Genomic DNA, 22,883 nt, shown 5'->3' with positions numbered 1-22,883 from the left:
CAGTACTTAGAGATACTTTGGGGGTGGGGAGATGGCTTAGTCGGTAAAGTGGGAAAACCCGTCAAATCCTCAGAATTCACGTTTTAAAAAAGCCACCCTGGCATAATCCCAGTCTGAGGATGTGGAGACCGTTCAAGGCCCAGCCGGTCATCTTAGCCTGTGTGGTGAGTTCCAGGCCAGTGAGAGACCTTGTCCCAGACAAGGCAAACAGCACAGCTGAAGGACAGTGTTTGAAGCTGTGCCCTCACCCCCACACGCATGCACATGTGCATGCTTACACACATGAACACAGACACACGTGTAGACACACATGTAGACACTCAGTATGTTAGAGTGGGAGATTGAATGCAGCTTTCTGTCCCCCTCTGTGCTGTGACCCTGTGGGCTGGGACTGGGTTGTGTCCTGTTGTCTCAGCTCCCCACTGCCCAGGCAGCCCCGGCCTGTCATCCTGGGTACATTTCCCCATGCCTCCTGGCCGAGGAACAGGAGACCCCCTTCCCAGACATGGGAGTTGCTCGGTAGGGTCTTGTGAGGGCCAGTTTGTGCCAGCAAGAAACCACAATTCTGTTTACCAAGATGGCAGGTGTCCGCCTGCCTCAGAAGCTGCTAAGCACACGGGGCGGGGACAGTCAGATGCAGTGATGACCATAGGCAAGACCAGGAGTTCTGGGACGCCCTCCTCATACCTCTGGTCCCCCCCGGCACCTGGTACCTGCTTCCCAGCCATCAGCTGACCGCCATGGCTTTCTCACCCCTAACCTTCAGAGGTTTTAACCTTCAGAGCCTCGCCTGGTGCCTGGCAAAGGTAGAGGAAACACAGCCTCGGGAGACAGGGTACTTGGAGGACTCTGAAAACCCTCAGACAGCAAAATGACGATTTGGAGAAGCCTAGAGTGTGAGTGCTGGATTTCTGCAGTGTTCTCCCATTGTTGTGTAACCCGCTGTTGTTTTGTTGTTGTTGTTGTTTGTTTTGTTTTAGGCTGTGGCGAGCACCGGCTTTGTGGAGCAGCCTCCCTTTGGCGTCACGCCTTCGGTGTTTGAGCTGGCCCCAGGGTTCGCCATTCTGTTGGAGGTGGGTAATCAGACCCGCTCCTCATGCCTGCCCTGGGTGGTTGCCTCAGAGATGCCGTGATTGCATCCACCCCTGTGTTTTAGTGACTCACCTCCTCACCATGCAGACCCGGGTTCTCGGCCTCTAGACGGGAGCTTGGTGTGGGGCAATGCGTTTGGCGGTCTCCTGACCTCCGCAGGCATAGGCGGCACGCCCTTCCACGTGCCCACACCCTAAACCGATTCATTAACTTAAAAAGTCGACCTAGGACATTGCGGGTTTCATCTGAATTGTCTCCCGTAAGTTCATATTCTGTAGTCCTGTTCCTCAGCGGGCGGAACCATTGTCAGAGTCTGTAGAGTCTTTCTGAAGGCCTTGCTGTTGGCCCAGGTCAGCAGGGGCAGACGGCTGGAGGTGACGGCTAGCCCCGGCCCTGGCTGCTAATCTCTGCCTCCTTGTCGGCCTCTGCTACGCACACCCTTCCTCTCCCCAGGTCTTGTTCCTCCCCACTGGCCTAGGAAAGGCAGAAGAGACCTTCGTCATCGTGTGTGACAACTGTCAGATAAAGGAGCTGGTTGTCGTAGGTGGGCACGTGGCTCCCGGAGCTGCCTGACCTGCTGTGGCTGACCCACCCGGGAGGGTGGGGACCTGAGGGGACACTGCCTTGGACCCCTGAGCCAGGGCCCTGGTTACCGATGGAATCTCTCACTCTCGGAGTCCATGTTGACCTCTGACTCTCACCTGTGGCCCACACACAGGTCCTCCTACCCCTCTAGGCTTTGGCACAGTTGGTACCAGAAGGGCTCCAGGTGCACACGGCTCGCCCTTTCCTCCCTTCCTTCCATTTGTCGTCTGGTCCCACGTGGTGGTCAGTAGCTGAGCGTCTGACGCATGCAAGGCTCCCAGACTCACCTCCTCTTGGTCCGGAAGGACCCGGAGATGCTCTGTGGGACCTTTGGCTGCAGGGTGCCGGCCTCGACCCGGCGACACCCGACGAGCCTCCTCCCCTCCACCAGGGACTGGACAGCTGGTGGCTTTGGACGTGATCTATATTTCTGGTGGGAAGAGCGAGCAGGACCCGGGAGAGCTGAAGGACTTGACGGCCCAATACTTCATCCGCTTTGAGCCTGAAAACATCCGGTCCACGGCAAAGAAACAGCTCGTTATCAGAAACGCCACGTGAGTGCCCGGCGTGTGCTTGACATGCACCTGGCCCTGCTCCAGCTAGATCCCCATGAGGCAAGAGCTGCTTTCTGAGAGTCGGGGGCCGTGAGCCCAGAACGGGTCCAGGTGGAGAGAAGGCTCCTGACTCTCACTATTTATTTGGTGCGTGTAAAGTGTGCATGTGAGATGTGTATGTGTGAGGTATATGTGTGTGAGGTGTGTGTGAGGTGTGTGTGAGGTGTGTGTGAGGTGTGTGAGGTATGTATGTGAGGAAGAGGTGTGTGTGAGGTGTGTGTGTTTGGTTGAGCTGTACGTATATCTTGTGTGTATCCCTGTGCACACGGTTATGGGGTTTGCGGTGGGTGTGAGCAGGCTAGAAGGCCAACGTGGCTCTGGGTTCTCGGGCGGCACCCCGTGTGTTCTGTGAGTCACTGTCCAGGAGCCCGCCGGCTGGCCTGGGCTTGGCTGCTCGTGCCCAGCAATGGCTCCCACCTTCCCAGAACCTCCATTAGAAACAGGGCCAGCACACCGGGCTGTTGTTCTGCTTTGTACAGGGTCTCACTGTGTAGCCTCGATCGACCTTGAACTCACCATGTAGACCAGGCTGGCCTCCAATTCACAGAGCTCGGTTTCCTCAACCTCCTGAGTGCTGGGATCAAAGGTCACTGTGACTGGCGTGTGCCCACATGCTTTGCCTTTTCAATGTGGGTCCTGAGACCTCATGCCCCAGGCCTTCCAGTGTACTGTCTCCCCACTGGCTCCCTCTGTTTAAACCGTCAGAATGAATTCAAATGACGAGCACCTCCTCAGCTCTCCCACTGCGTTTCAAGTTCTTGGTGGCCACTGATGACCAGTGGCCACTGTAGTGGACAGTGCGGCCATAGGGTCTTCATCACCATGGGAAGCCAGGTTGCCATGCGCTCAATATCCCACCCCTCCAAACCAAAAATGAATAAGAGATTTTGTTTGTTTCTTTTGTTGTTTTTAATCAAAACAATTATATCCCATTCCCCCTTTCCTCCATAAAGCCCCTCCCAGCTACCTATCTCAAACCCTGCCCATATCCAATCCCACTCTCAAGTTGATAACCTCTTTTTCTGTGATTAGGCATGTTTACACACACACACACACACACACACACACACACACACACACACACACACATATCCTGCTGAGTCCATTTTTTACCACTCTGACTGAACAACCAGTGAGGGCGCTCATCCATGGGAGAGGCCAGTTCTCCTCCCAGCAGCCGTTAGTTGCCTGTAGTTGTTTGCCTGGGGTCGGGACCCCGCTGGGTTTCTCCTTAGACATGAATGGATCTTCGTGTCGCCGCTGTCCTGGTCTGGTTTGTGCAGCCATTTCTTGAAGAGGCTGTTTCTCGCAGACCTCCTGCTACCCTGGCTCTCACCGTCTTTCTGCCCTTATCCTGTCATGTCCCCTGAGCCACAGATGCCAGAGCCGTGATGCTGAGGCCTGCACGATCCCATGATCTCTGCCTTGTGTCCAGTTGTGGTTTTCTGTGGTGGTCTCAAACTTCTGTAAAGAGAAGCAGCTTTGATGAGGGGTGCTGTCTACACTTGTCTGTGTGTTTGAGGACAAGGATAGAATATAGTAAGGGGTTATGCTGCTCTAGCAAATTGGGGGTAGTTTTTGGTTGTTGTTGTTTGTTTTCTAATGTTCATGATCTCGCTAACCCCGGGAAAGGGTTCCAGTACCTGGCGTGTTTTCCCACCTGTTGAGTGGACCTTAAGTCTGACTAGACAGTTGTCGGTTGCCACCTACATGTGAGAGCCGCTGCTTTTGCCTTTCTATTGTCGTGCGGTGGTTCAAAAGGGTTACAGTTGGGTAGGGGTGTTTGTTTCCCTCCCTCTGCAGCTTGCATAGTATTTTCCGGTACTGTGGAAGCCAGATTCCAGGAAAGATTCTTTCAGGTCAGATTCAGCTCAAATCATCCAAATCCTGTGTCATCCCTGTGCAGTGTCTTCAGCAATAGGGGCTGACCTCAACCCCTGAGAGGTGACCAAGGGCTACAGTCTGTACTGTTTGGGGACTCGTTTAAACTGCCTTGACCAGATGTTTGGAAGGAGCTGAGTTTTTTTGTTTTTTCTTTTTTCTTTTTCTTTTTTTCTTTCTTTCTTTCTTTCTTTCTTTCTTTCTTTCTTTCTTTCTTTCTTTCTTTCTTTCTTTTTGGCACTGGGGTTTTTGTTAGTCTATGGTTCTTTAAGATATAAACATGGTCGTGTTTTCTCTTTCTCTCTCTCTTTCTCTGTGTATTATATATACTTTTGGGTAAATATGAAGGGATTCTCTGAGGCTTTATTAAACAGCATGGCTGTATTTGTCCTGTGTCCCACCTTCTCCTTCCGCATTGACCTCCCACCAGCCAGCTGGAGTCCCTCCCCCATTCTTCCACATTCCACTCCATACCACCTGCATCTTCCTATTCCCCATTTTTTGGTGCTGAGTAGGGATCGAGGGACAGTTTTCCAGGGAAGTCATTCTGTGTTCCAAGTCATGGAAGCCTTCCAGACCCCAGGCTGGGTGTCCAGGCTCAGCTCCAGGCCAGGTACTTCTGTGGCCAGCCTTTGAACATCAGCCTTGACTCCAGTGAGCCCTGGGACACACTTGACATGATAGGAGGGACCAATCTGACATCCCCACTTCATCCCACCACCCCAGCAGCACACCCTCAGGCCTGTCCCTTCTGCCGCTACAGAGCAGGGGCCTTCCCTGCCCATAGCCAGTGGGCACACACCTCTCTGAGCACAGCTATGATCCCCGGAGGGCATGGCTAGAGGCAGACAGTGAGGGTGGGGTGGGTGTTGAGACTCTCGTGTGGTAGGGAACGCTTCAGAGACATTCCCTGGTATTCGGCCATGCCTGGACTCATCCAGCATTATGGTCGGAGTGTGACAGTCTTGTACTGCCCATGTGCCCTGGCTCACTGTGGCGTCAGCCTCCAGCTGCTGTGGTGGCAGTAGGGGAAACTTCACCTGGTCTCCACTCTGGACTCTCCATGGCCCTTACCCAAGCTGCCCTCAGCTCCTCTTTGGGAAAAGCTTGAAGCCCAATTCGGTCACTTCCTGTTTAGGATAGAGCAGCCCAACCAGGGTGGGAGGGGTTAAGACATGGCCCCGGCCACCCCAGCCACTGAGCCATCACCTCCACAGGCATGTGGAGCTGCCCTTCCACTGGCAGATCATGGAGCCCAACCTGCAGCCCCTGATGCCCGGAGAGACGCCCAGCCCAGACAGCATCAAGTGCTACCCGGACAGGGAGACGGCCTTCTCCATCATTCCTGAGAAGGGCGTGCTTGCAGCCCACTCCGACCAGGAGTTCATCCTGAGCTTTTCTCCCTATGAGGTCATCCCGTCGGCCGGGGACTGGGACCATGAGCCTTTCGTGTGTCTGTGTGTGTCTGAGTGCCGCAGGTAGCTCAGGGCGGAGCTGGAATGCAGGACTCAGCAACTTGCTTCCTGGTTCTGACCCCCATGTCCCCCACCCCAAGGAAAAGCCTGTGCTTGTGCCCTGTTCCTGGTGATGTTCACAGCTCAGCTACAGGAAAGCACACAAGCACCTCCCCCCGACCCCATAGTCCTTACAGAGCAAGGCAGGGCTCCCGAGCAAGTGCCAGCACAGTGGCGCAGGTCTCGGCCAGGGCTCTGGTTTTAGAGGGTGTGAGACCGAGTTGTGCGTGGCTGCCTCTGGAGCCATCGTGTGGCTTCTTGCTGTACACGGGAAGGTGTGGTACCATAAACACACCGAGGGTGCGAAAGGAGCCGGTGTCCGACTCAGGGGCTGAGAATTTCTTTGCTGACCAGAAGGTTCTCCCTAAGGTGGAGAGGGGATGCTGGGAAGCAGGGCCCCTGGCACCCTGGCTCAGGAAAGAGGAATCCCTGTCTCCTAGCTCCCCCCTCCCCTCCCCATTAGGCAGCCGGGCTGGAAGGCGAGGCTGGTCATCACACTCTGTTTCTCTTTCAGCTCAAGTGTTTCCACAGCGTGCTGCAAATGGTTCTGGAAGCTGTCCCTGAGCCCTTGAGGTGAGCAGGGCCTGAGCCTAGGTGGGGCAGCCTCGCCGGTAGCCCCTGGGTGCTGCTGAGTGCTGTGGGAAGGTTTGCACGGGGCTCTGGCTCCCTGGGTCTCCAGGGAATTCGACACACAGGGTCCCAGTCTGGGGTCTGCACTCTGATCCTGCAGGCGGCAGCTCCGTGCACCAGGCTCCTCCGTCACTCTGCCCTGTCGTAGTTGTAGGCACGGCTGCATGGCTGTGGAGTTGGGGGCTGGGAGCAATGGAGCGTTCTTTGTTCACAAGACCGAACAAGCAGGATAGAGGCAGGGCCGTGCTCCTGGGGATGCGTCGGCTCTTAGCTCACCGTGAGTTTGTGTTCAGCTCGGGGGTGAAGAACCTGGCGGACTACTCCTACTCGGTGGATGATGTGATCGTCCTGGAAATAGAGGTGAAAGGCAGGGCAGAGCCCTTCCAGGTCCTCCTGGAACCCTACGCCCTCATCATCCCTGGCGAGAGCTACGTTGGCATCACCGTGAAGAAGGAATTTAAGGTAAAGCATCCTCTCAACAGCTCTGGCTGGCAGGCGATGCTGCACAGAGGCAGAAGTTCAGACAGAGCTCAGCACACCCCAACACAGAGCCCCATCCTGTTCGTGGGACCCCGAGCCTCCCGGGGTTCACACTTCTGGGCCAGGCCTGTCTGACTGATTAGACCAGCGTTCCAGAACCGTCTGCAGTCAGGGCTGTGGAGCTCATTCCTGGCTGCCTGTACCCCTACAACGTGAAGGCGGGGCACCTCTTGGGAGGGAGGCTTGGGACTTCAGGTGGACAGCAGCTAGCCAAGCTCAGAGGGACCCCTTGGGAGCCGGTGACACCACCGTCCTTCGGCGGGTCCTGACCTGGCATGGGAGGGCGGCACCCAGGCAGCCTAGAGCAGCACGTGTCTTTCAGATGTGGAACAACAGCAAGTCGCCCATCAGATACATGTGGGAGAAGATCAGCCACTGCCACATCATCGAAGTGGAGCCCTGCACAGGCGTCATAGGTACTGTACCCGTCTGAGGGTGTGGCCTGCCTGGGGACGGATGCAGGGGGCACCCTGGTGGTCCTGTGGTCAGAGCCAGCCTTGGCCTGGAAGGAGACCGTCCCCACCTCCCATCCTGCCTCCATGTCCTCCTCTCCCCCAGAGCCCAACGAGGTCGGGGACTTTGAGCTAAACCTAACTGGTGGGGTACCTGGGCCAACCAGCCAGGACCTGCAGTGTGAAATCCAAGACTCCATCTGCCCGGTGGTGCTCCACATTGAGGCTGCCTTTAAGGTGCTGGGGTGGGGGGGACTGGGCAGCTGGGAATGCTTGGAGAGGTTAGGGGAAGGGAGAGAAGCAGGTCCTGGCCTCTTCAAGGCATGCAGGCAGTGACAAGCCCCTCCGGTGTGTCAGGGACCCGTCCTGGTCATTGACGTCGCAGCCCTGCAGTTTGGTCTGCTCCTCCTGGGGAAGAAGGCTTCAAGTTCCATCCAGATCCGAAATGTCAGCCAGCTGGTCGCTGTGTGGCATTTGGAGGAGAGCCCAGTCTGCCTGGCAGAGAGGCAGGAGGACGTGAGTGGGACCCCGAGGCCTCCCCATGGGACACACTGACCTTCCTTTGGCTCTTGTCTGAACTGGGACCCTTGCTCTGAGGCAGCAAGCTCCAGGGTGGAACTCCTCCTCTGGCCCCAATTTCACAGGCGTTTCCTGTTCCCCCTTTTCGACCACTGGATGCAGAAGAGGGTGGTGTTGGGTTTCTCCAGAAGGAAGCTGGCAAAGCAGCCAGGCTGGCCAAAGCCATATTCCCTCAGCCTTAGGCTCTCCTGGATGCAGTTTGAATGCCGGCCAGAAGGTGCCGGCTGGTGCCTCAACTCCAGGCTCGACCAAGAAAGCTCGGTTTCTGGGGATGTGACCTGTTAGTTGCCCTGATTTCAGTCCCTGGCACTGTATACAGCAGGGCCTGGAGGCACAGGCCTGCATTCCCACCACTCCAAGCCGGAAGGGTCAGAAATTCAACTCTGTCCTCTGATGAGGCTGGGTGGGGTCAATCCAGCCGGTGCGGCACCTCCAGGCACAGGGATACCAGCATAGGTACAAGGAGGAAATGCTACCTCTCTGCAGCGTCTGCCTCCCCCAGTGGAGTGTCCTGACATCCCTGGTGGCTGGCCTCAGCTGGAGCTGTCTGAGGTTGACCTGGGCCTGCCCAGAGCACCCCTCCAGGGCACCCAAGCTCCCCTTCTGTTCTTCTTTGGCCTTCTCAGTCACCTACACCCATCCCCGGCAGCTTCTTCTGCCTCATGCTTCTTAGATCTGTGCCAGGGACTGGGACACTGTCTCGCACATCCCTTTACCTGAGCACTGAGTTTCCATTCTCTTCTTCCTGACGTTTCCATCCAGCCGCATTCTCACGCCTGCTTGTCTGCCCCCTCATTGGCTCTGTGCCTGTGAGATCCAGGGGCAGTTTGGGGTGACCGTGGTCCAGTACAGGCCACCTCCAGCACCTCGCTTCCCCCTGCCTCACTTCTCACCATATTTTCTGGATTGGCCACAGGTGTCCCCCTTCAACATTGAGCCTTCTAGCGGCCAGCTTCAGCCTCTGGGGGAGTGCAAGGTGACCATCACCTTGGAGACCTTGCGTTGTCAGAGTCTGCAGACGGTGCTAGAACTGCAGGTGGACAACAGGACCTGCAGGTGTGGAGGGGCTCGGAGCAGGAGGGGGACAGGGAGTGGGCTGTCCCCAGCTCACGTTTGTAGCATGTACAACCATGTGTTTATCTAGAGACAGTCCTGAGTTTAAAACCACAGAACGGGGTGGGGGGGCAGAGGGATGGCACAGCATTAAGAGCGCTGCTCCCCCAGATGAGAAGATCGTCAGCCCCCAGATCAGGTTCTCACAACCGCCTGTGTAACTCCAGCTCCAGGGTGGCCCACACTGTCTTCTGCTGCCTTGTGCTGTTCCCTAGTAAGAGGAAGCATAAGAATGGGAAACTGGAAACACCCAGGCAGTCAAATGGGCACAAAATATCACTGACATGTAAAAATGTGCAAACGCCACTGTAATCTCTGAGGGACACACTGGAAGCCTGGAAGGAAGAGACACAATCCCCTTTCTCCCTCTTCTCTTTCCTCCCCTCCCTCTCACGTTTGTGGTGGAAGTTTTCTCATGTAAAGAAAAGCTTTACAAGCCCCTCCCCAAACTCATTGCCTACCTTCAGTAATCACCAACTCACTGCAAACCTAACTAATCCATATTTTCCAGCCCTCCTTCTCCCCAGTTCCTCCAAAGCAAACTATTTTGATCCTGTCACCTCCATCCCTCCGTCCCTCCCTCCCTCCTTTCTGATTGGTTGTTTGTGCCTGGGAAAGGATTCCTAACAGAGTCCAAAGTCAGGTGGGGGAAGGCGCAGGGGTGGCCCCACATGGCTTGACCTGGGCCACTGGGCTCAGTGCTCAAGTACCGGTGCAGAAATCAACATTTGAACAATCCGAAGACAACCTTCACACAGTCACAAAAAGAACTCCCCGACAGTTTTTTTATAAGTGTTTATTTATTGTTTCTGGCTTATTTTGTTTTGTATTTTTATTTTTTGTTGTGTGTGTGTGAAGCATGCACATCCGTGTCTGTGTGTGCAGAGGTCAGTAGAGGGTGTCTTCCTCCATCACTCTTCACCTACCCTTTTGAGTCTGTAATCTCACCAGTACAGCAGGCTTTCTCTGAGGACTGGACTGGCATTTTTCCTCACAGCAAATGACATTTAACATCTTTCTGTGCTCATTGGTCATTTGTGAATTTTTTTTTACAGAAATATCTATTCAGATTACCTATTTTCAGAAATAGGATTCGCTCCTGAGGCTCTTCTCTCTCTAAAGATTTCTCTAGTTTCTTCAGTTGCCTAAGCAGTGGTAAGGTGTCTGTGCTCCTGTGAGCTGCCCATTGCTCTTGCTCCTGTCAGCAACCCTAGAGAAACTGCGTCACTGTCCCAGTTAGGGTTACTACTGCTGTGTGAAACACTGACAAGGAGCAGCTTGGGGAGGAGAGGGTTTATTTCACTCACATTTCCACATAATAGTTCTTCATTGAAAACACTGAGGGTAGGCACTCAAGCAGGACAGAAACCTGGAGGCAGGAGATGATACAGAGGCCATGGAGGGTGCTGCTTACTGGCCTGCACACATGGCTGGCTCAGCCTGTTTTCTAATAGAACCCAGGACCACCAGCCCAGGGATGGCACCATCCACCACAGGTCGGGCCCACCCCATCAATCCCTAAGTAAGAAAATGCCCTAAGGTTTGCCTACAGCCTGATTTTATAGAGACATTTTCTCAACTGAGTTTCCCTCCTCTCAGATGATTCCAGCTTTTGTCAAGTTAACATGAAACTACCCAGCACAGTCACCAACCCTCTCCCCTCCAAAAACCCCGAAAGGACAAGAAAGGAGAAAGGAGAATAGATGGAAAGAGAAAGGTGATTAGTGAGAGGGGGGATAGAGAGTAAACAAGTGAATAAATTAAAAATCCTTAAGTATATATCTATGAAAACGCCATAATAAACCCATTGTTATGAATAATTAATGTATGCTAAAGGACATGAAGAAATAGGATTCTCAGCTGAGCAGTACTGGAGCACACCTTTGATCCCAGCACTTGGGAAGCAAAGGCAGGTCGATTGCTGAGTTTAAGGCCAGCCTGGTCTACAGAGTAAGTTCCAGGACAGCCAGAACTACATGAAGAAGCCCTGTCTCAGAAAGAGAGAGAGAGAGAGAAGAAATGGTATTCTTTTGTATTGCTGAGTTGTAAGCAGTCTTTATATCTCCAAGACGCAAGTCTCTAATTAGATACACAACTTACAACTATTTTGTGGCTTTTATTAAAGCACAAAAATAAAGTATTATTAAGCTACAAAAATGTTAGATCCGACTTACAAAGTTCTCCTGTCTGGTGGGCACTCCGAGTTCCTCAGGGAGATGATGCGGGATGTGTTAGGGCCTTTGCTAGCAGCAGGGCCAGATTGAGGACCTGAACTCCAAGCCCCTTTGCAGAAGCCTCTTCATTGTTCCACAAAAAGCACTTCTAGCAAGACAGTTTCCAAATACTGAAATCTCTTATCTGATCTAGGGGTTGTCTGAAGGGACCACCACCTAAGTGGTTCTCAACCATACAAGACAGGAAAAGCAACACCATAAACCTCAGATAGCAGTCGCTGACTATTAGCCAAAGGTTACTTCAAAGCCTAAGTGCCATCACTCCACAATTCATGCCAGAGACAATGGCTCTGCTAAATTCCCACTACACGTCTATGGGGTGACGTGCTGGATGTGTGGGTTAGTCTAGCTGGTGTGTAACGGCGTTCAAGCCTTCCATTTCAACACACATCTTAGTTCTGTTCCCTCCTCTCCCTCCTTCCTCCCCTCCCCCTCCTCCTCTCATAAGTTACATCCTGACCACAGTTTCCTCTCCCTCCAGTTCTAGCTCCTTCCTTCAACAACTTCCTTCTCCCCGAGATCCCTTCCTCCAAATCCCAGACTTCTTCCATCTCCCTTCAGAAAAGAGCAGGCCTCTTAGAACAGCCACTGAACATGGCAAACAAGTTACAATAAGACCAGGTACAAACCCTCACATCAAGGCTGCATGAGGCAACCCAGCAGAAGGAAAAGGGCCCCAAGATCAGATGAGAGATTCAGAGACACCCCACTCCACTGTTAGAAGCCCCAAAACAGCACCAGCTAAGCAACCATGTATGGGTCTGAGCTAAGTCCTGTTAATACACGCAAGGATTTAGTTCAGATCCATACAGGCTCCATGGTTGTTGCTTCATTCTCTGTGAACCCCTATGAGCCCTGCTTAGCTGAGTATGTGGGTGTTGTGGTATAATAAAAAATGAGTGTTGGGACTATATAATGTTTATTATCAGCCCTAACATTATCACAGTGGGATTATTTAACCCGCTATCACAAATAATAAGACACAGACATCTGTTAGATTTTATAATTGCCTTATTTACCTTGGGCCAGGCAGATATTTCACCTACCCTGGCTCAATATCCTCACTATCCATCTCCTGGCCCCCATCCAATGCCATCAACCTTAATCCTCCCCATCTGTTCTACCTTCCATCCATAGTCCCATGGAACTTGCTTGTATTCTTCATTTGGGCCTTTTCTCACCATTATTGGAGTCCTTCCCTCTAGGCCCATGTGTTTTGTTTTTTTTTTTTCTCCACACTAACCCACTGTGGCATTCTCCTTCTCTCTTCCCTCTGTCTCTCTGCTATTGATCCTCTCATCCCCACAAGCCCAAAAACCTTTGTCACGCCTACCTCATTCTGCTCTGCCCAGGTATAGGCTGTTTTATCAACCAATCAGGTATGTCTTTGGCAGATTTACAAAACAAGGATAGGATAACCGGATCTTGAGGGCCAACCTCCCATATGGGCTGTGTTTTCCTGGTGTCCTTGACCTTTCTGGTCCCTTCAATCCTTCTTCTAGAGACCCAGAGCCAAACATTAGGCAGAGTTCTGTTTTTTTGTTGTTGTTGGTTTTTTGTTTTGTTTTGTTTTGTTTTTGTTTTTGTTTTTTTGGTTTTGCTTCTTTGTTTTTGAGACAAACTTTCTCTGTGTAGCCTTGGCTGTCCTGGACTCACTTTGTAGACCAGGCTAGCCTTGAACTCATAGAGATCCACCTACTTCTGCCTCCCTGAATTCAAGTCTGGCTGAGTTCTTATCTTTTTAGTTTTGGATTTTGGAGACAAGGTTTCTCTGTGTAACCTTGGCTGTTCTGGACTCACTTTGTAGACGAAACTCACAGAGATCTGCCTGCCTCTGTCTCCCTGAGTGCTGGGATTAAAAGTAAGGTATTGAGATGTCCAACTTTTCTAGTTGAATTGTCCATTTTGTTAAATTCTGCCAACTTCTGTGATATGTAAACGAGGCCCATCAACAAAGATTTAATTATGTTTATGTAAGTCAGATAAAAGAAATGAGTTATAGAGAAAAATAAATCTATTCCATCTTTTATATTTATTTATGGGTTTTCTCTGATAGTATCATGCCAGTCTGGACCATACCAGAGAAACAGAACAATAATATATTTACTAAAATAAAATTTTAGGGTCTGAGGAGATGCTTGCGGTGGAAGCATGGACACCCGAGTTTGGATCCCAGCACCCACATTAGAACAGTATGTTTGTAATCTCATCACTGGGGAGACAGGGACAGGCAGAGCTCCAGGTCTCACTGGCTCACCAGCTTAGCTGGACCCTGTCCCAACAAATAAGGTAGACAGCAACTCAGAAGGACACCCAACACTGACATTAACCTCTAGCCTACTTACACACACACATGCACACTCATCTGCACACACACATGAGACTTCATTACAGCCAAATATGGTGCTTGCCTGTAAAGCCAGCACTCAGGCAGCTGAAATAGGAATATTATGAATTTAAGCACTGCCCAAGATACATAGCAAGACTCTGTATTATACTGTATGTACTACATAGTGTATATATAATATATATAGTCCACAAACTATATATATTATGTGTATATGCATATATAATTTCTTGGAAGGACTCAATCAGCTCACCTGACTTCAGCTGGTCAGGCAATCCCAGGCTCTTGTTTTTAAGCCTCTCGGATGATTGGCAGGCTCGTCGCCTCATGGAGGACATAGAGTACCACCCAAAACCCACAGAGACAGTCAAATATAGGAAACAGGCCAGTTTTCCCGAAGCAGAAGCAGTTGGAGCCAGTCGTGGAGGAAACGCTCAATAGCCCCAACAAATTCTGGAGGCTGAATGAGACTGGGATAAGACTCAAAACTTTAGGGGAGCTGTTATAGTTTGTTTTTCTGTTGTTGTGGAAAGAAAAAACACTGACTAAAAAGCAACTTAGAGAAAGAAAAGATTTATCTGGCTTGCACTTCCAGGTCATAGGGCATTACTGGTGGAAGTCAGGCAGGAACTAGAAGCATGGAGGAACTCCATGCTAGCTCCCTCTCAGGCTCAGGCTCAGCTCACTTTCTTATACAGTTCAGGACTGCCTGAGTGGGGAATGGTGCTGCCCACAGCAGGCTGAGCCCTCCTGCTTCTGTCACAGTCCAGACAATCCCCCACAGACACATCCACAGGTCAATCTGATCTGGACAGTCCTTCCACTGAGACTCCCTTCTCAGGCTGTGACAAATGGACAGTTTAAGACACCTAGAACAGGTGAGCCTAGCTAGCCTCTTGTGGTGAAGACAGAAGAAAAAGTTCTTTCCATTTGGTTAGGGACAGGAGGGGGTGAATAGCCATTCTGAAATAAGTGCAGAGTGTTCTCCCTAAAATTTCTGACATTTCAACTTTGAGTGATTTAAAATTTAAGTATTTTGTTTCTGCATGCTCATCATTAAGCTATAAGAATACGGTTCTTTTGCATGACGATCTTGTATGTTTGCTGCGACTGTGGCAAACCTGCTTTTAGGGATTTTGTTTGTTTGTTGTTGCCTTTGGATTTCTTGAAGCAGGGCCTACTGTGTAGCCCCAGCTGGCCTACATGTGTACCAGGCTGGCTGTGAACTCACAGTGACCCACCTGTCTCTGCCTCCTGGGTTCTGGAAATATAAATGTGCAACACTACCCCTAGCTGTTTTGTTGGTGGTGGTTTGGTTTGGTTTGGCTTTTGTTTATTTGTTTGTTTATTTTGTTTTATTATATTAAGATTCCTCGGGAATTTGTGCAAAGGCCTCCTCATGCCATTTTATAAATCAGGATAGTTTTCTTTTTTCTGACCTGGTGCCGTATGGTTTCCTGTGTTCCAGCTACCTCCCTGTGTATGCTGAGGTGCAGCAGCCTTATGTGTACCTACAAAACAGCCACATGGAGTTTAGCAACCTCTACCTGGGTGTGCCCTCAAAGTCAAGCATCGTTCTCATCAACGGCACACTCCTCCCAACCCGGTTTCGCTGGGGCAAGGTGACTGAGCTAAGGGAGCAGAAACTGCAGCTCCTAGCCAAGGAGATGGGTGTGGTGCCGCCCCCTGAACGGCCGCCCCCCACAATAAATGTTCAGCCTCCCTCCCAAAGCCTGTTGCTACACCCACAGTTCGCAGCATAGCTTGGCTCCTTGAGCTCTTCATCTTGCCTGACCTTTCATGACCCCGTCTTTAGGAAATTTTAGTTCTCTGGCGAGCACAGCTGGGACCTCCCCGCCAGCATAGCCCACAGCTGGTCCACACAGCTGTTCAGAGCCTACCCATGGCAACATCCCTACCATTGACAGTGGGGCTTGCTCTGAACACCATAAGAGGAGCCTCAGGCAGCTGCCTTCTGCTCTCCATCATAGTGGGTCGTCCACTTTGTCCAGGCAACTTGTGGTGGGTGGGACAGAAGGCTCTGTGGTTTACCCCTGGAGCCCCCGACCCCACCCATCTGGGTTAGCGCTCTGTGTAGATCCTGGCCCACTTGTAGTCTCACAGGACAATAAACCCACCCTGTGTCTTTCAGCTCCTGGGAGCTCAAGCAGTCTTGTGTTCAGTGACAATCTTCCCCAGATGTGGCCTCCTGGGCCCCAGTGAAGAACGCCAGCTCAGCTTGGAGTTTACAGCCCACACACTGGTGAGGAAGGCTCTTCAGGAGTTCTGAGTGGATGGGAAAGCACCCTTTGTAGTTGCTGGTACCTCTGCTTCCCAGGGGCCTACCACACTGCCCACTCCTGCTCTTCACGAGTGGGCACGAGACTCAATGTATTTGCGTTTCGCTATGGCCCTACTCTCTGAGGCCACAGGCCGGAGAGCCACCTCAGAGACCCACTGACCACATAGCTCCACCCTTCTCTAGGCAACTGTGTGGCCTCAGGCAACAGAGCTGTCCAGTTTTCTCAGGACAAAGCCGTTGCTCAAGGCAGGCACTGTTCCAGGTGCTTCAGCAGGAGCCTAACAAGTGGCTTGCATCTTCCTAGGAGAGGCTTAGCATCTCCCAGAGGAGGGATGCCATCACTGTGGGACCTGGCCATCTCTTTATGGATCTTCTGGAAAGAGAAACACCCTCAACCCCTTTAAGATGAAGGGTTTCTTGTTTCTTGTTTTTTTTTTTTTTTTTTTTTTTTTTAGACAGGGTTTTTCTGTGTAACTAACAAGTCCTAGCTGTCCTGAAACTCATTCTGTAGACCAGGCTCGACTCACAGAGATCCACCTGCCTCTGCCTCCTGAGTGCTAGGATTAAAGGCGTGTGCCGCCGCCACCTGGCCTTTTTTATATTTTATGTGTGCATGTATCTATGTATGTATTCATTGCCAGTGTACACGCAAGCGTTACACACCCAGCTCCTCACTCCTTGATGGCATACTTGGGCCAATGAGTGTTCTTACACAGCTGAGCCTGGTGCCAGGTGAAGGGCAGATAGGACAAGGCCTGGAGTGGCACAGCTTCCTGCTGCCCATCACAGAAATGCACTGCTCTCGGGAAGTGGTGTTGACGAGTCTCCTGTATCGGTTACTGCATCCATTTGCTTTAACAAGAGTAGCCTAATGGAAGAGAGCTTTATTTCCTTGGCTCACAGTTTGAGGGTGCAGAGCATCATGGCGGGGGAGCCAGGGCTGCAAGAGCGTGGGGCAGATGGTCACATCTGCAAACAGGAAGTGGAGAGGGACAAACACGAGTGCTCAGCTCGAGTCTCGATATTCAGTCTAGGCCGTTCATGCCTGCCAAGGTATGCCCACATTCAGGATGGGCCTTCCCACCTCAGTTTACCCGGTTTCCTTCACAGGCTTTCCAAAACATGTTTCCATGGTGATTTTAAATCCCACTGAGGTGACAATGATGATGAACCATTGTACCTCCCTGTGGATATACACAGATCCGTAGGGTGGACACGAATATCTAGGAGCCTCTAAAGGCCTTGTCTGGGCCGGCAGGATGGCTCACTCAGGCCACTGAGGCCCTTCCTTGGAGAAGCTGAGGCCTTCATGCTGAGTTACCCCTGAAGCTGACCTGTGGATCAACTTCTTGTAGGAGAAGCTGACCGATTTGGCCCTCCCTTGCCACGTGTCTGGCATGGAGAAGCCGCTGGCCCTGGGCATCTCTGGGAAGCCTCAGGGACTTCAAGTGACCATCACCGTCTCCACAGAGGAGTCTGAGAGGTGAGCCCAGGCTAGGGGAAGCCACATGGCAGGCTGACCTTGCACAGTGGTACTGGTCCCCCTTACTCCCAAGCAAATGTGGAAAGAGGGATGGCAAGTTGTCACAGGCCCTCCTTCCCCTGTGCCCCACCCTGTGCAGTGTGCCTCTACACACGGCGGGGTAGGTAGGGGATGGCAGCAGGTTCTCTGCGGGTTTCCCTCTAAGACGCCCTGCAACTGGAAAGCATGCTATTCTGACCCTACCGGGGCAGTTTGCGAGTCTGAGCACCCATCTGGCATCACAGGTTGGCAAGAAGGTTGGATCTTGGGTCTAGCACTCAGTGAGGAGAGAACCAAGAATTAAGTTGGGTTTCAGGGCTGCTCCCCCCACCCCACCCAGAGTGGGCCCATGAGCGGGAACAAGAGTGGCAGGTAACAGAGTGCCCATGGCATGGCCCAATGTTGCCAGCACCATGCAGTGGCCAGGCACCCCGGAGGAGCTCCGCCTGGACTTTGGCTCAAAGACCCCACTGAGGACCCGAGTGACTCGCCAGCTCATCCTGACAAACTGCTCCCCAATACAGACCCCTTTCACCCTCAAATTTGTGTACTTTGGAAGCTCTCCAAACAGCCTGGACAAAAAGATCAGTCTGTAAGTTGCAGTCACTCCCTGGGGGCATCCCCAGGGCACAGGTGTTAGCTCACTGGACGTTGTGTTTCTTGGAGGGCTGGAGGCTGAGTGTTGTGGGAGGGAGGCTGCACTGCACAGAGAGATGCACGGAGGAGAGGGCTCTTACAGCTCACCTTGAAGACCCCAAGCTGGCCTGTGGGAGAGCCCAGGCTTTTGTCTCCTCCTCAGCTTGGCCTTGGATGTGGATGTGTGAGACCAGGCAGGGAAGATGGGTAGATGAGCAAGATGCTACTATAGACAGGGAAATGGGGTACAGAGGGCTGGGGTGAGGGCGTGGCAATATGGACTGTGCTGGATGCTAGATCACTGGTGTGGGCTATAGGATGGATCATGGGTCCTGGCTGATAGGCACAGTGAGATGGGGAAGAGTTGTGTGAACCATTAGCTTCCTGCTCCATCTCGTCAGTGCATCCTGATGCTGGACAGGGAGCAGCCTGGGAGAATGGAGCCTGTGGCAAAGGGCACCCAAGATATGGGGCCCAGAGCTAGGGTTTGCCTCTGGGGTAACAGGATCTCTGGCCCAGAGCCCGTTCTGTGTATTTCTTGGAGGCAATTCTTGTTACTTTAGGGAGTAGCCTACACCTATGGTTGCTTTAGATGGTAGAGGTCCAGTGGGAACAGAAACTTAAACACAGGTAAAGAGGTAAAGAGGGGTCCTGATCAGCTTCCCTTGGGCAGAGCAGGCGGGCTTACCTTCCCATGCTGGACACCTGTACAGCCATGCTGAGCACCTCTCCAGCTGTGCTGAGCATCAGTCCGGCTGTTTTTCCTTGGGCTTTGGCTCAGGGTGTAGGAAGGACTGAGCGCTTCAATACTTACTGTCTTCTATCTCTGCGAAGCCCTGACATGCCCCCTGCTCTGCTAAAGACAGCGCACATCCAAGAGCACTTGGCCAAGAAAGAACAGCTCGGTAAGAGCCACCAACACGCTAAGTAGTGGACCCAAGCCAGGGCCAGAGTTGGGTTTGGCATGACCTTCCATGAGGATGTGGGCCAGCACCTGCCAGGGAGGGAAGTCCCTCTCAGCGTGTCCCTCAGTGAAATCCCCAAGCGTTCCTCCTGCTACATCCTGAGTTGTACATAGGACATGATTTTGGCTTGGTAGCAGCTTGACCTCGTAGGAGGTACAAGATGGCCAAGCAGGGCCAGCCAGAGCAGGCTGCTTGACTGGGCAGAGGCTGTGCAGGGCTCTGCCAGGGCCACGCTTTGCCTAACTCCTGAAGCTTTAGCCCTCATTCTGGGCCCAGGGCCCTTACCCTCCACGTTCTGTTTGCCCAGACTTTGTGGAGAACATGTTATCTCACAAGAAAGGAGCTGCTTTCTTCGCCCACATCCCCCAGGGCAGGCTGGGAGCCTACCAGCAGCTGAGAATTGACATCACGGCCTGTGCCAACATGTGGGGGGAGTACTGGGATGAGCTCCTTTGCACGGTAAGGATGCGCGGGCAGGCACACAGTTGCTAGCCGCCCTTCTGGCAGCTTCGGCCCCAGCCTTTCCAAACACGGCTGCTGCCAGGTACTGCCCGCTCACATTCGCCTCGGCTTCTGCGGCCAAGGAGAGGCGCTTCAGACAGGAGAGTCCCTCTGTGTAGCAGAACCTTCTGCATCTCCACAATTTACAGGGCAGGCTGGAAAGAACAGCTCCCCGGCACCACCCCCTTACCTGGCCCTCTGCACATTTGCTAGGCAGTCTGTTCACACACGCATGCACTTTCTCATGCATATGCTCACATGACCTTCTTTAAAGTTTTTTAAAGATTTATTTACTTATTATTTATATCGTATTCTGCCTGCACCCCAGAGGAGGGCACCAGATCTCACTGTAGATGGTTGTGAGCCACCATGTGGTTGCTGGGAATTGAACTCAGGACCTCTGGAAGAACAGCCAGCGCTCTTAACCACCGAGCCATCTCCCCAGCCCCTGCCACACACCTTTAACAAAGTGAAAGATACAAAAATCTGAACAAAGGGGCCGTAAGAGACCAGAGGCCCTGACGCTAGTGGATCAGTAGCAGGCTGTGAGGGGAAGGAAGGGCGGGCAGGAGCTAGGAGTGAAGTAGCCCAGGCTAAGGATGTCTAGCTTGGGGACTGGGTAGTGGGTGAGGCTGGGCTCAGCAGGACCTGAGTTCTGGGGTCTGCGGTCTGGCTGGACATGGGAAAGCTTTGCCCAGAGAAATGCAGTGGCTCTTGCTGACAGAGAGCTCGTGTGTTGGCAGGTGGGAGACCAGCCAGTAACCGTCATCCCCGTGTATATGGCTGTGGTGGGCTGCCCCATCAGCTCCCTGAGGAACACGTGCTACAGTGTGGCCCCATTCCTGGAGGAGCCCATCATCAGGTAGCCGGCCTCAGCCCTGGTCTCTGAACCCTCTTGCTGCCAGGCTGGGTTGTCTGTGCTGGCACCTGGTTCTCTAGCTGGCCTACGACCACCTGAGCCAACAGGAGGCGGTAGGGCAGGGCCATCCTGGAGGGGAGAAGCCTCAGGGACACGGCTGACATCTGTGGGTCTCTGTGCTTTGTGGCGGGTGGGTGGGCAGAGAGCGATGGGAGGCAGTACCGGAACCTAGGGCTGACACAGATAAGCCAGGACCCAACCGAAGACCCCAGGCATGCTGTCAGCGCCATGGGGTGACACGACAGCACCTCAAAACTCTGCAGCCCCGGGGCCGGGTGATACGGGACAAGGACAGAGAGCTGGCGCCTCTCTGGCCTGAGATCCACCCAGGGCTCCTGCCCCTCCCTGCCCCCACGGATGCACACTGTTCGGAGTGTGCTGGCTCAGGCTGCCCCCTCCCTCCAGGTTCGGGACCCAGCTCTCCGGAGGAGACACGGTCACCAGAACTCTTCGTCTGTTCAACTCCAGTCACTGTGGTGAGTTGCTCAGGTGTCTGTCAGGGAAAGAAGATGGCCTTGAGGGAACAGAACCCAGGGAGTCGAGGTGGCCAGTGGCTCCTGAGACACACCAGAGGTCCAAAGCAGATGAGCCCCAGGGTGAAGGCAGGTGCGTCCCTCCCTAAGGATGGGCTCGTCCTTATTTAACTTTGTGTCACTGGGATCCCTGTACCCAGGGACAGATATGCCCAGGGCGGTTTTCTCCTCCCTTCAGCCAGCAGTATTTGTGCTACACATCAGGTAACTCCTGGGTGGGCTGGCAATACTGAGCGAACCGGGCAAAGGGTTTCCTGCCCCGGGGCCTCCGTCCCGATGGCAGTGTGGCCGGGTGCTAGGGCCTTTGAGGAGGGCCTCTACTTCCTCGTGGGGGGCACTTGGGCTGCATCTGGGTAGAGCCAGACAGGTGGCGGGTATATGGTGATTTAAGGAGGGTTTATAGACAACTCAGGAGCCGGAGACTGAAACTCACCGGGTCGTTCTAAGGGAGGCATGGCCGCAGGCAAGAAGCTGGGCTCCGGGGATCTGCTCCTTGCGGGGTCCACACAGTTCTGAGACTGTATTCCTGTCTTCACTGTTGTCAAGTCCTGAAGTCAGGCCCTCCTTGAATTTATGACAGTTTCGCGTTGTTATTTCCAGCTGCTCCTTTAGATGCACTTGAGCGTCTCTTCTCTCACACCCCTCCTTGGCTCTTCCTCGCTGGCTCCTTTAGTTCAGCGCTGTCACTCTTAGGACTCCTGTGTGAGCATTGCAGCATCGCTGCCTCGCCAACACTTCGATGTGATTTTTGTTTGTTTCTAAGTTTTAAAGTTATATTTATTTATTGAGGAAGGGTCACATGTGACAGGAGGAGCATGGAGGGCAGAGGGCGAGTGCTTTTGGTAAACAGTGGGAGGCTAAGCCTTTGAAAATCCCAAGATGACCTTGTCTGTGGGATCTTGTGGTTGGCTCTGCGGTTGTATGGAGTCGGCTGAGGACGTCACTCTGCCCATGCCACCTCTGCAGCCATTCTCTCGCTCTTCACTAGAGATATGGCCTCACCTAGTTGCCAAAGCCACCATCACTCAGGGCAGACTTGAACTTGAGGTCCTGTCTCATCTTCCCAAGTAGCCGGGATCCCAGGCCCCGCTCATGAGCCTAGCTATTCTCTGAGTTTTCTCCTTGGCTTCCCTAGCAGTTTTCTTCTTCACCACTCAGAATCCTGCTCATTGCTCCAGTCCTCTGGACTCGGGATATGGAGGTCATTGGTGACCCTGGTAAGAGGCAGACATCAGATAATAGATAGGAGAGACAAGATCAAGAGACTTGGGTGTGTCCCAAGGCATTGACCAGTGCCAGAACCAGTGCCAGGGCCGGTGCTAGGCCCAGCACCTGACGTTGTAGATCCAGAAACTCCATGCTAATTGAGACATTCGGAGGGGACTGGTGGTCCCTCGTCCTGCTGTGGCATGGTTGAGGAGGTGGTACGGCTGAGGGAAGCTTTTGCGTGGTGGGGGAGTCTGAACTAGCTGCCCTGCTTTGCCTCATGGGTAGAAGAAGGGGGGCACAAAGGGAGGGAGGGTGTTGCTCTGAAGATGCCCATGAAGGTCAGCCTGGCTGGGGAGGAAATGAAAGCAGATGGGGCTGATGGATGGTGTGGAGAAGGTGGAAACTGTGGGGCTTGGAGGGCCAATCTGTCAGAGACAAACCAAGACAGAAAGCCCTGGGAGCAAGGAGGTCCTAGGTTCTGGGATTTGAAGAATGGTCATGTGACCGTGAGAGCTTCAAACGACTGTGCTGGGCCTATGAAGAACTACTCGTGTTCTTGTATGTTCAATGTCTGTGTGTGTGTGCATGTGTGTTCAGGCATGCTCACGTGAGTGTGGCCATGTGTGTAGAAGCCAGAAGATGGCGTTAGGTGTTGCTCCTCGGGTACCCTCCACTTTGCTTGTTGAAATGGGGCCTGTCGGTGACCCAGGACTCA

General features: G+C 52.9%; 1 protein-coding gene across 1 annotated transcript in view; it reads left to right on the top strand.

Moving 5' to 3' along the window:
* The window catches only part of Dlec1 (DLEC1 cilia and flagella associated protein), a 45,910-nt gene that overhangs the window by 16,816 nt on the left and 6,211 nt on the right, over window positions 1-22,883 (top strand). Inside the window, exons 10-27 of the mRNA XM_060385072.1 lie at window positions 981-1,073; window positions 1,546-1,636; window positions 2,069-2,231; window positions 5,390-5,582; window positions 6,201-6,259; window positions 6,610-6,778; window positions 7,179-7,272; window positions 7,415-7,545; window positions 7,666-7,824; window positions 8,804-8,943; window positions 15,050-15,203; window positions 15,734-15,844; window positions 17,239-17,366; window positions 17,815-17,997; window positions 18,876-18,946; window positions 19,314-19,465; window positions 20,251-20,369; window positions 20,832-20,902. Coding sequence (XP_060241055.1) covers window positions 981-1,073; window positions 1,546-1,636; window positions 2,069-2,231; window positions 5,390-5,582; window positions 6,201-6,259; window positions 6,610-6,778; window positions 7,179-7,272; window positions 7,415-7,545; window positions 7,666-7,824; window positions 8,804-8,943; window positions 15,050-15,203; window positions 15,734-15,844; window positions 17,239-17,366; window positions 17,815-17,997; window positions 18,876-18,946; window positions 19,314-19,465; window positions 20,251-20,369; window positions 20,832-20,902 — 2,281 coding nt within the window. The remainder of the gene's footprint in view (window positions 1-980; window positions 1,074-1,545; window positions 1,637-2,068; window positions 2,232-5,389; window positions 5,583-6,200; window positions 6,260-6,609; window positions 6,779-7,178; window positions 7,273-7,414; window positions 7,546-7,665; window positions 7,825-8,803; window positions 8,944-15,049; window positions 15,204-15,733; window positions 15,845-17,238; window positions 17,367-17,814; window positions 17,998-18,875; window positions 18,947-19,313; window positions 19,466-20,250; window positions 20,370-20,831; window positions 20,903-22,883) is intronic.

This window comes from Meriones unguiculatus, chromosome 6, assembly GCF_030254825.1.
Source record: "Meriones unguiculatus strain TT.TT164.6M chromosome 6, Bangor_MerUng_6.1, whole genome shotgun sequence".
Taxonomy (NCBI): Eukaryota; Metazoa; Chordata; class Mammalia; order Rodentia; family Muridae; genus Meriones; species Meriones unguiculatus.
The sequence above is the reverse complement of the archived record's forward strand: the minus strand, read 5'-3'. Positions and strand labels throughout refer to the sequence as shown.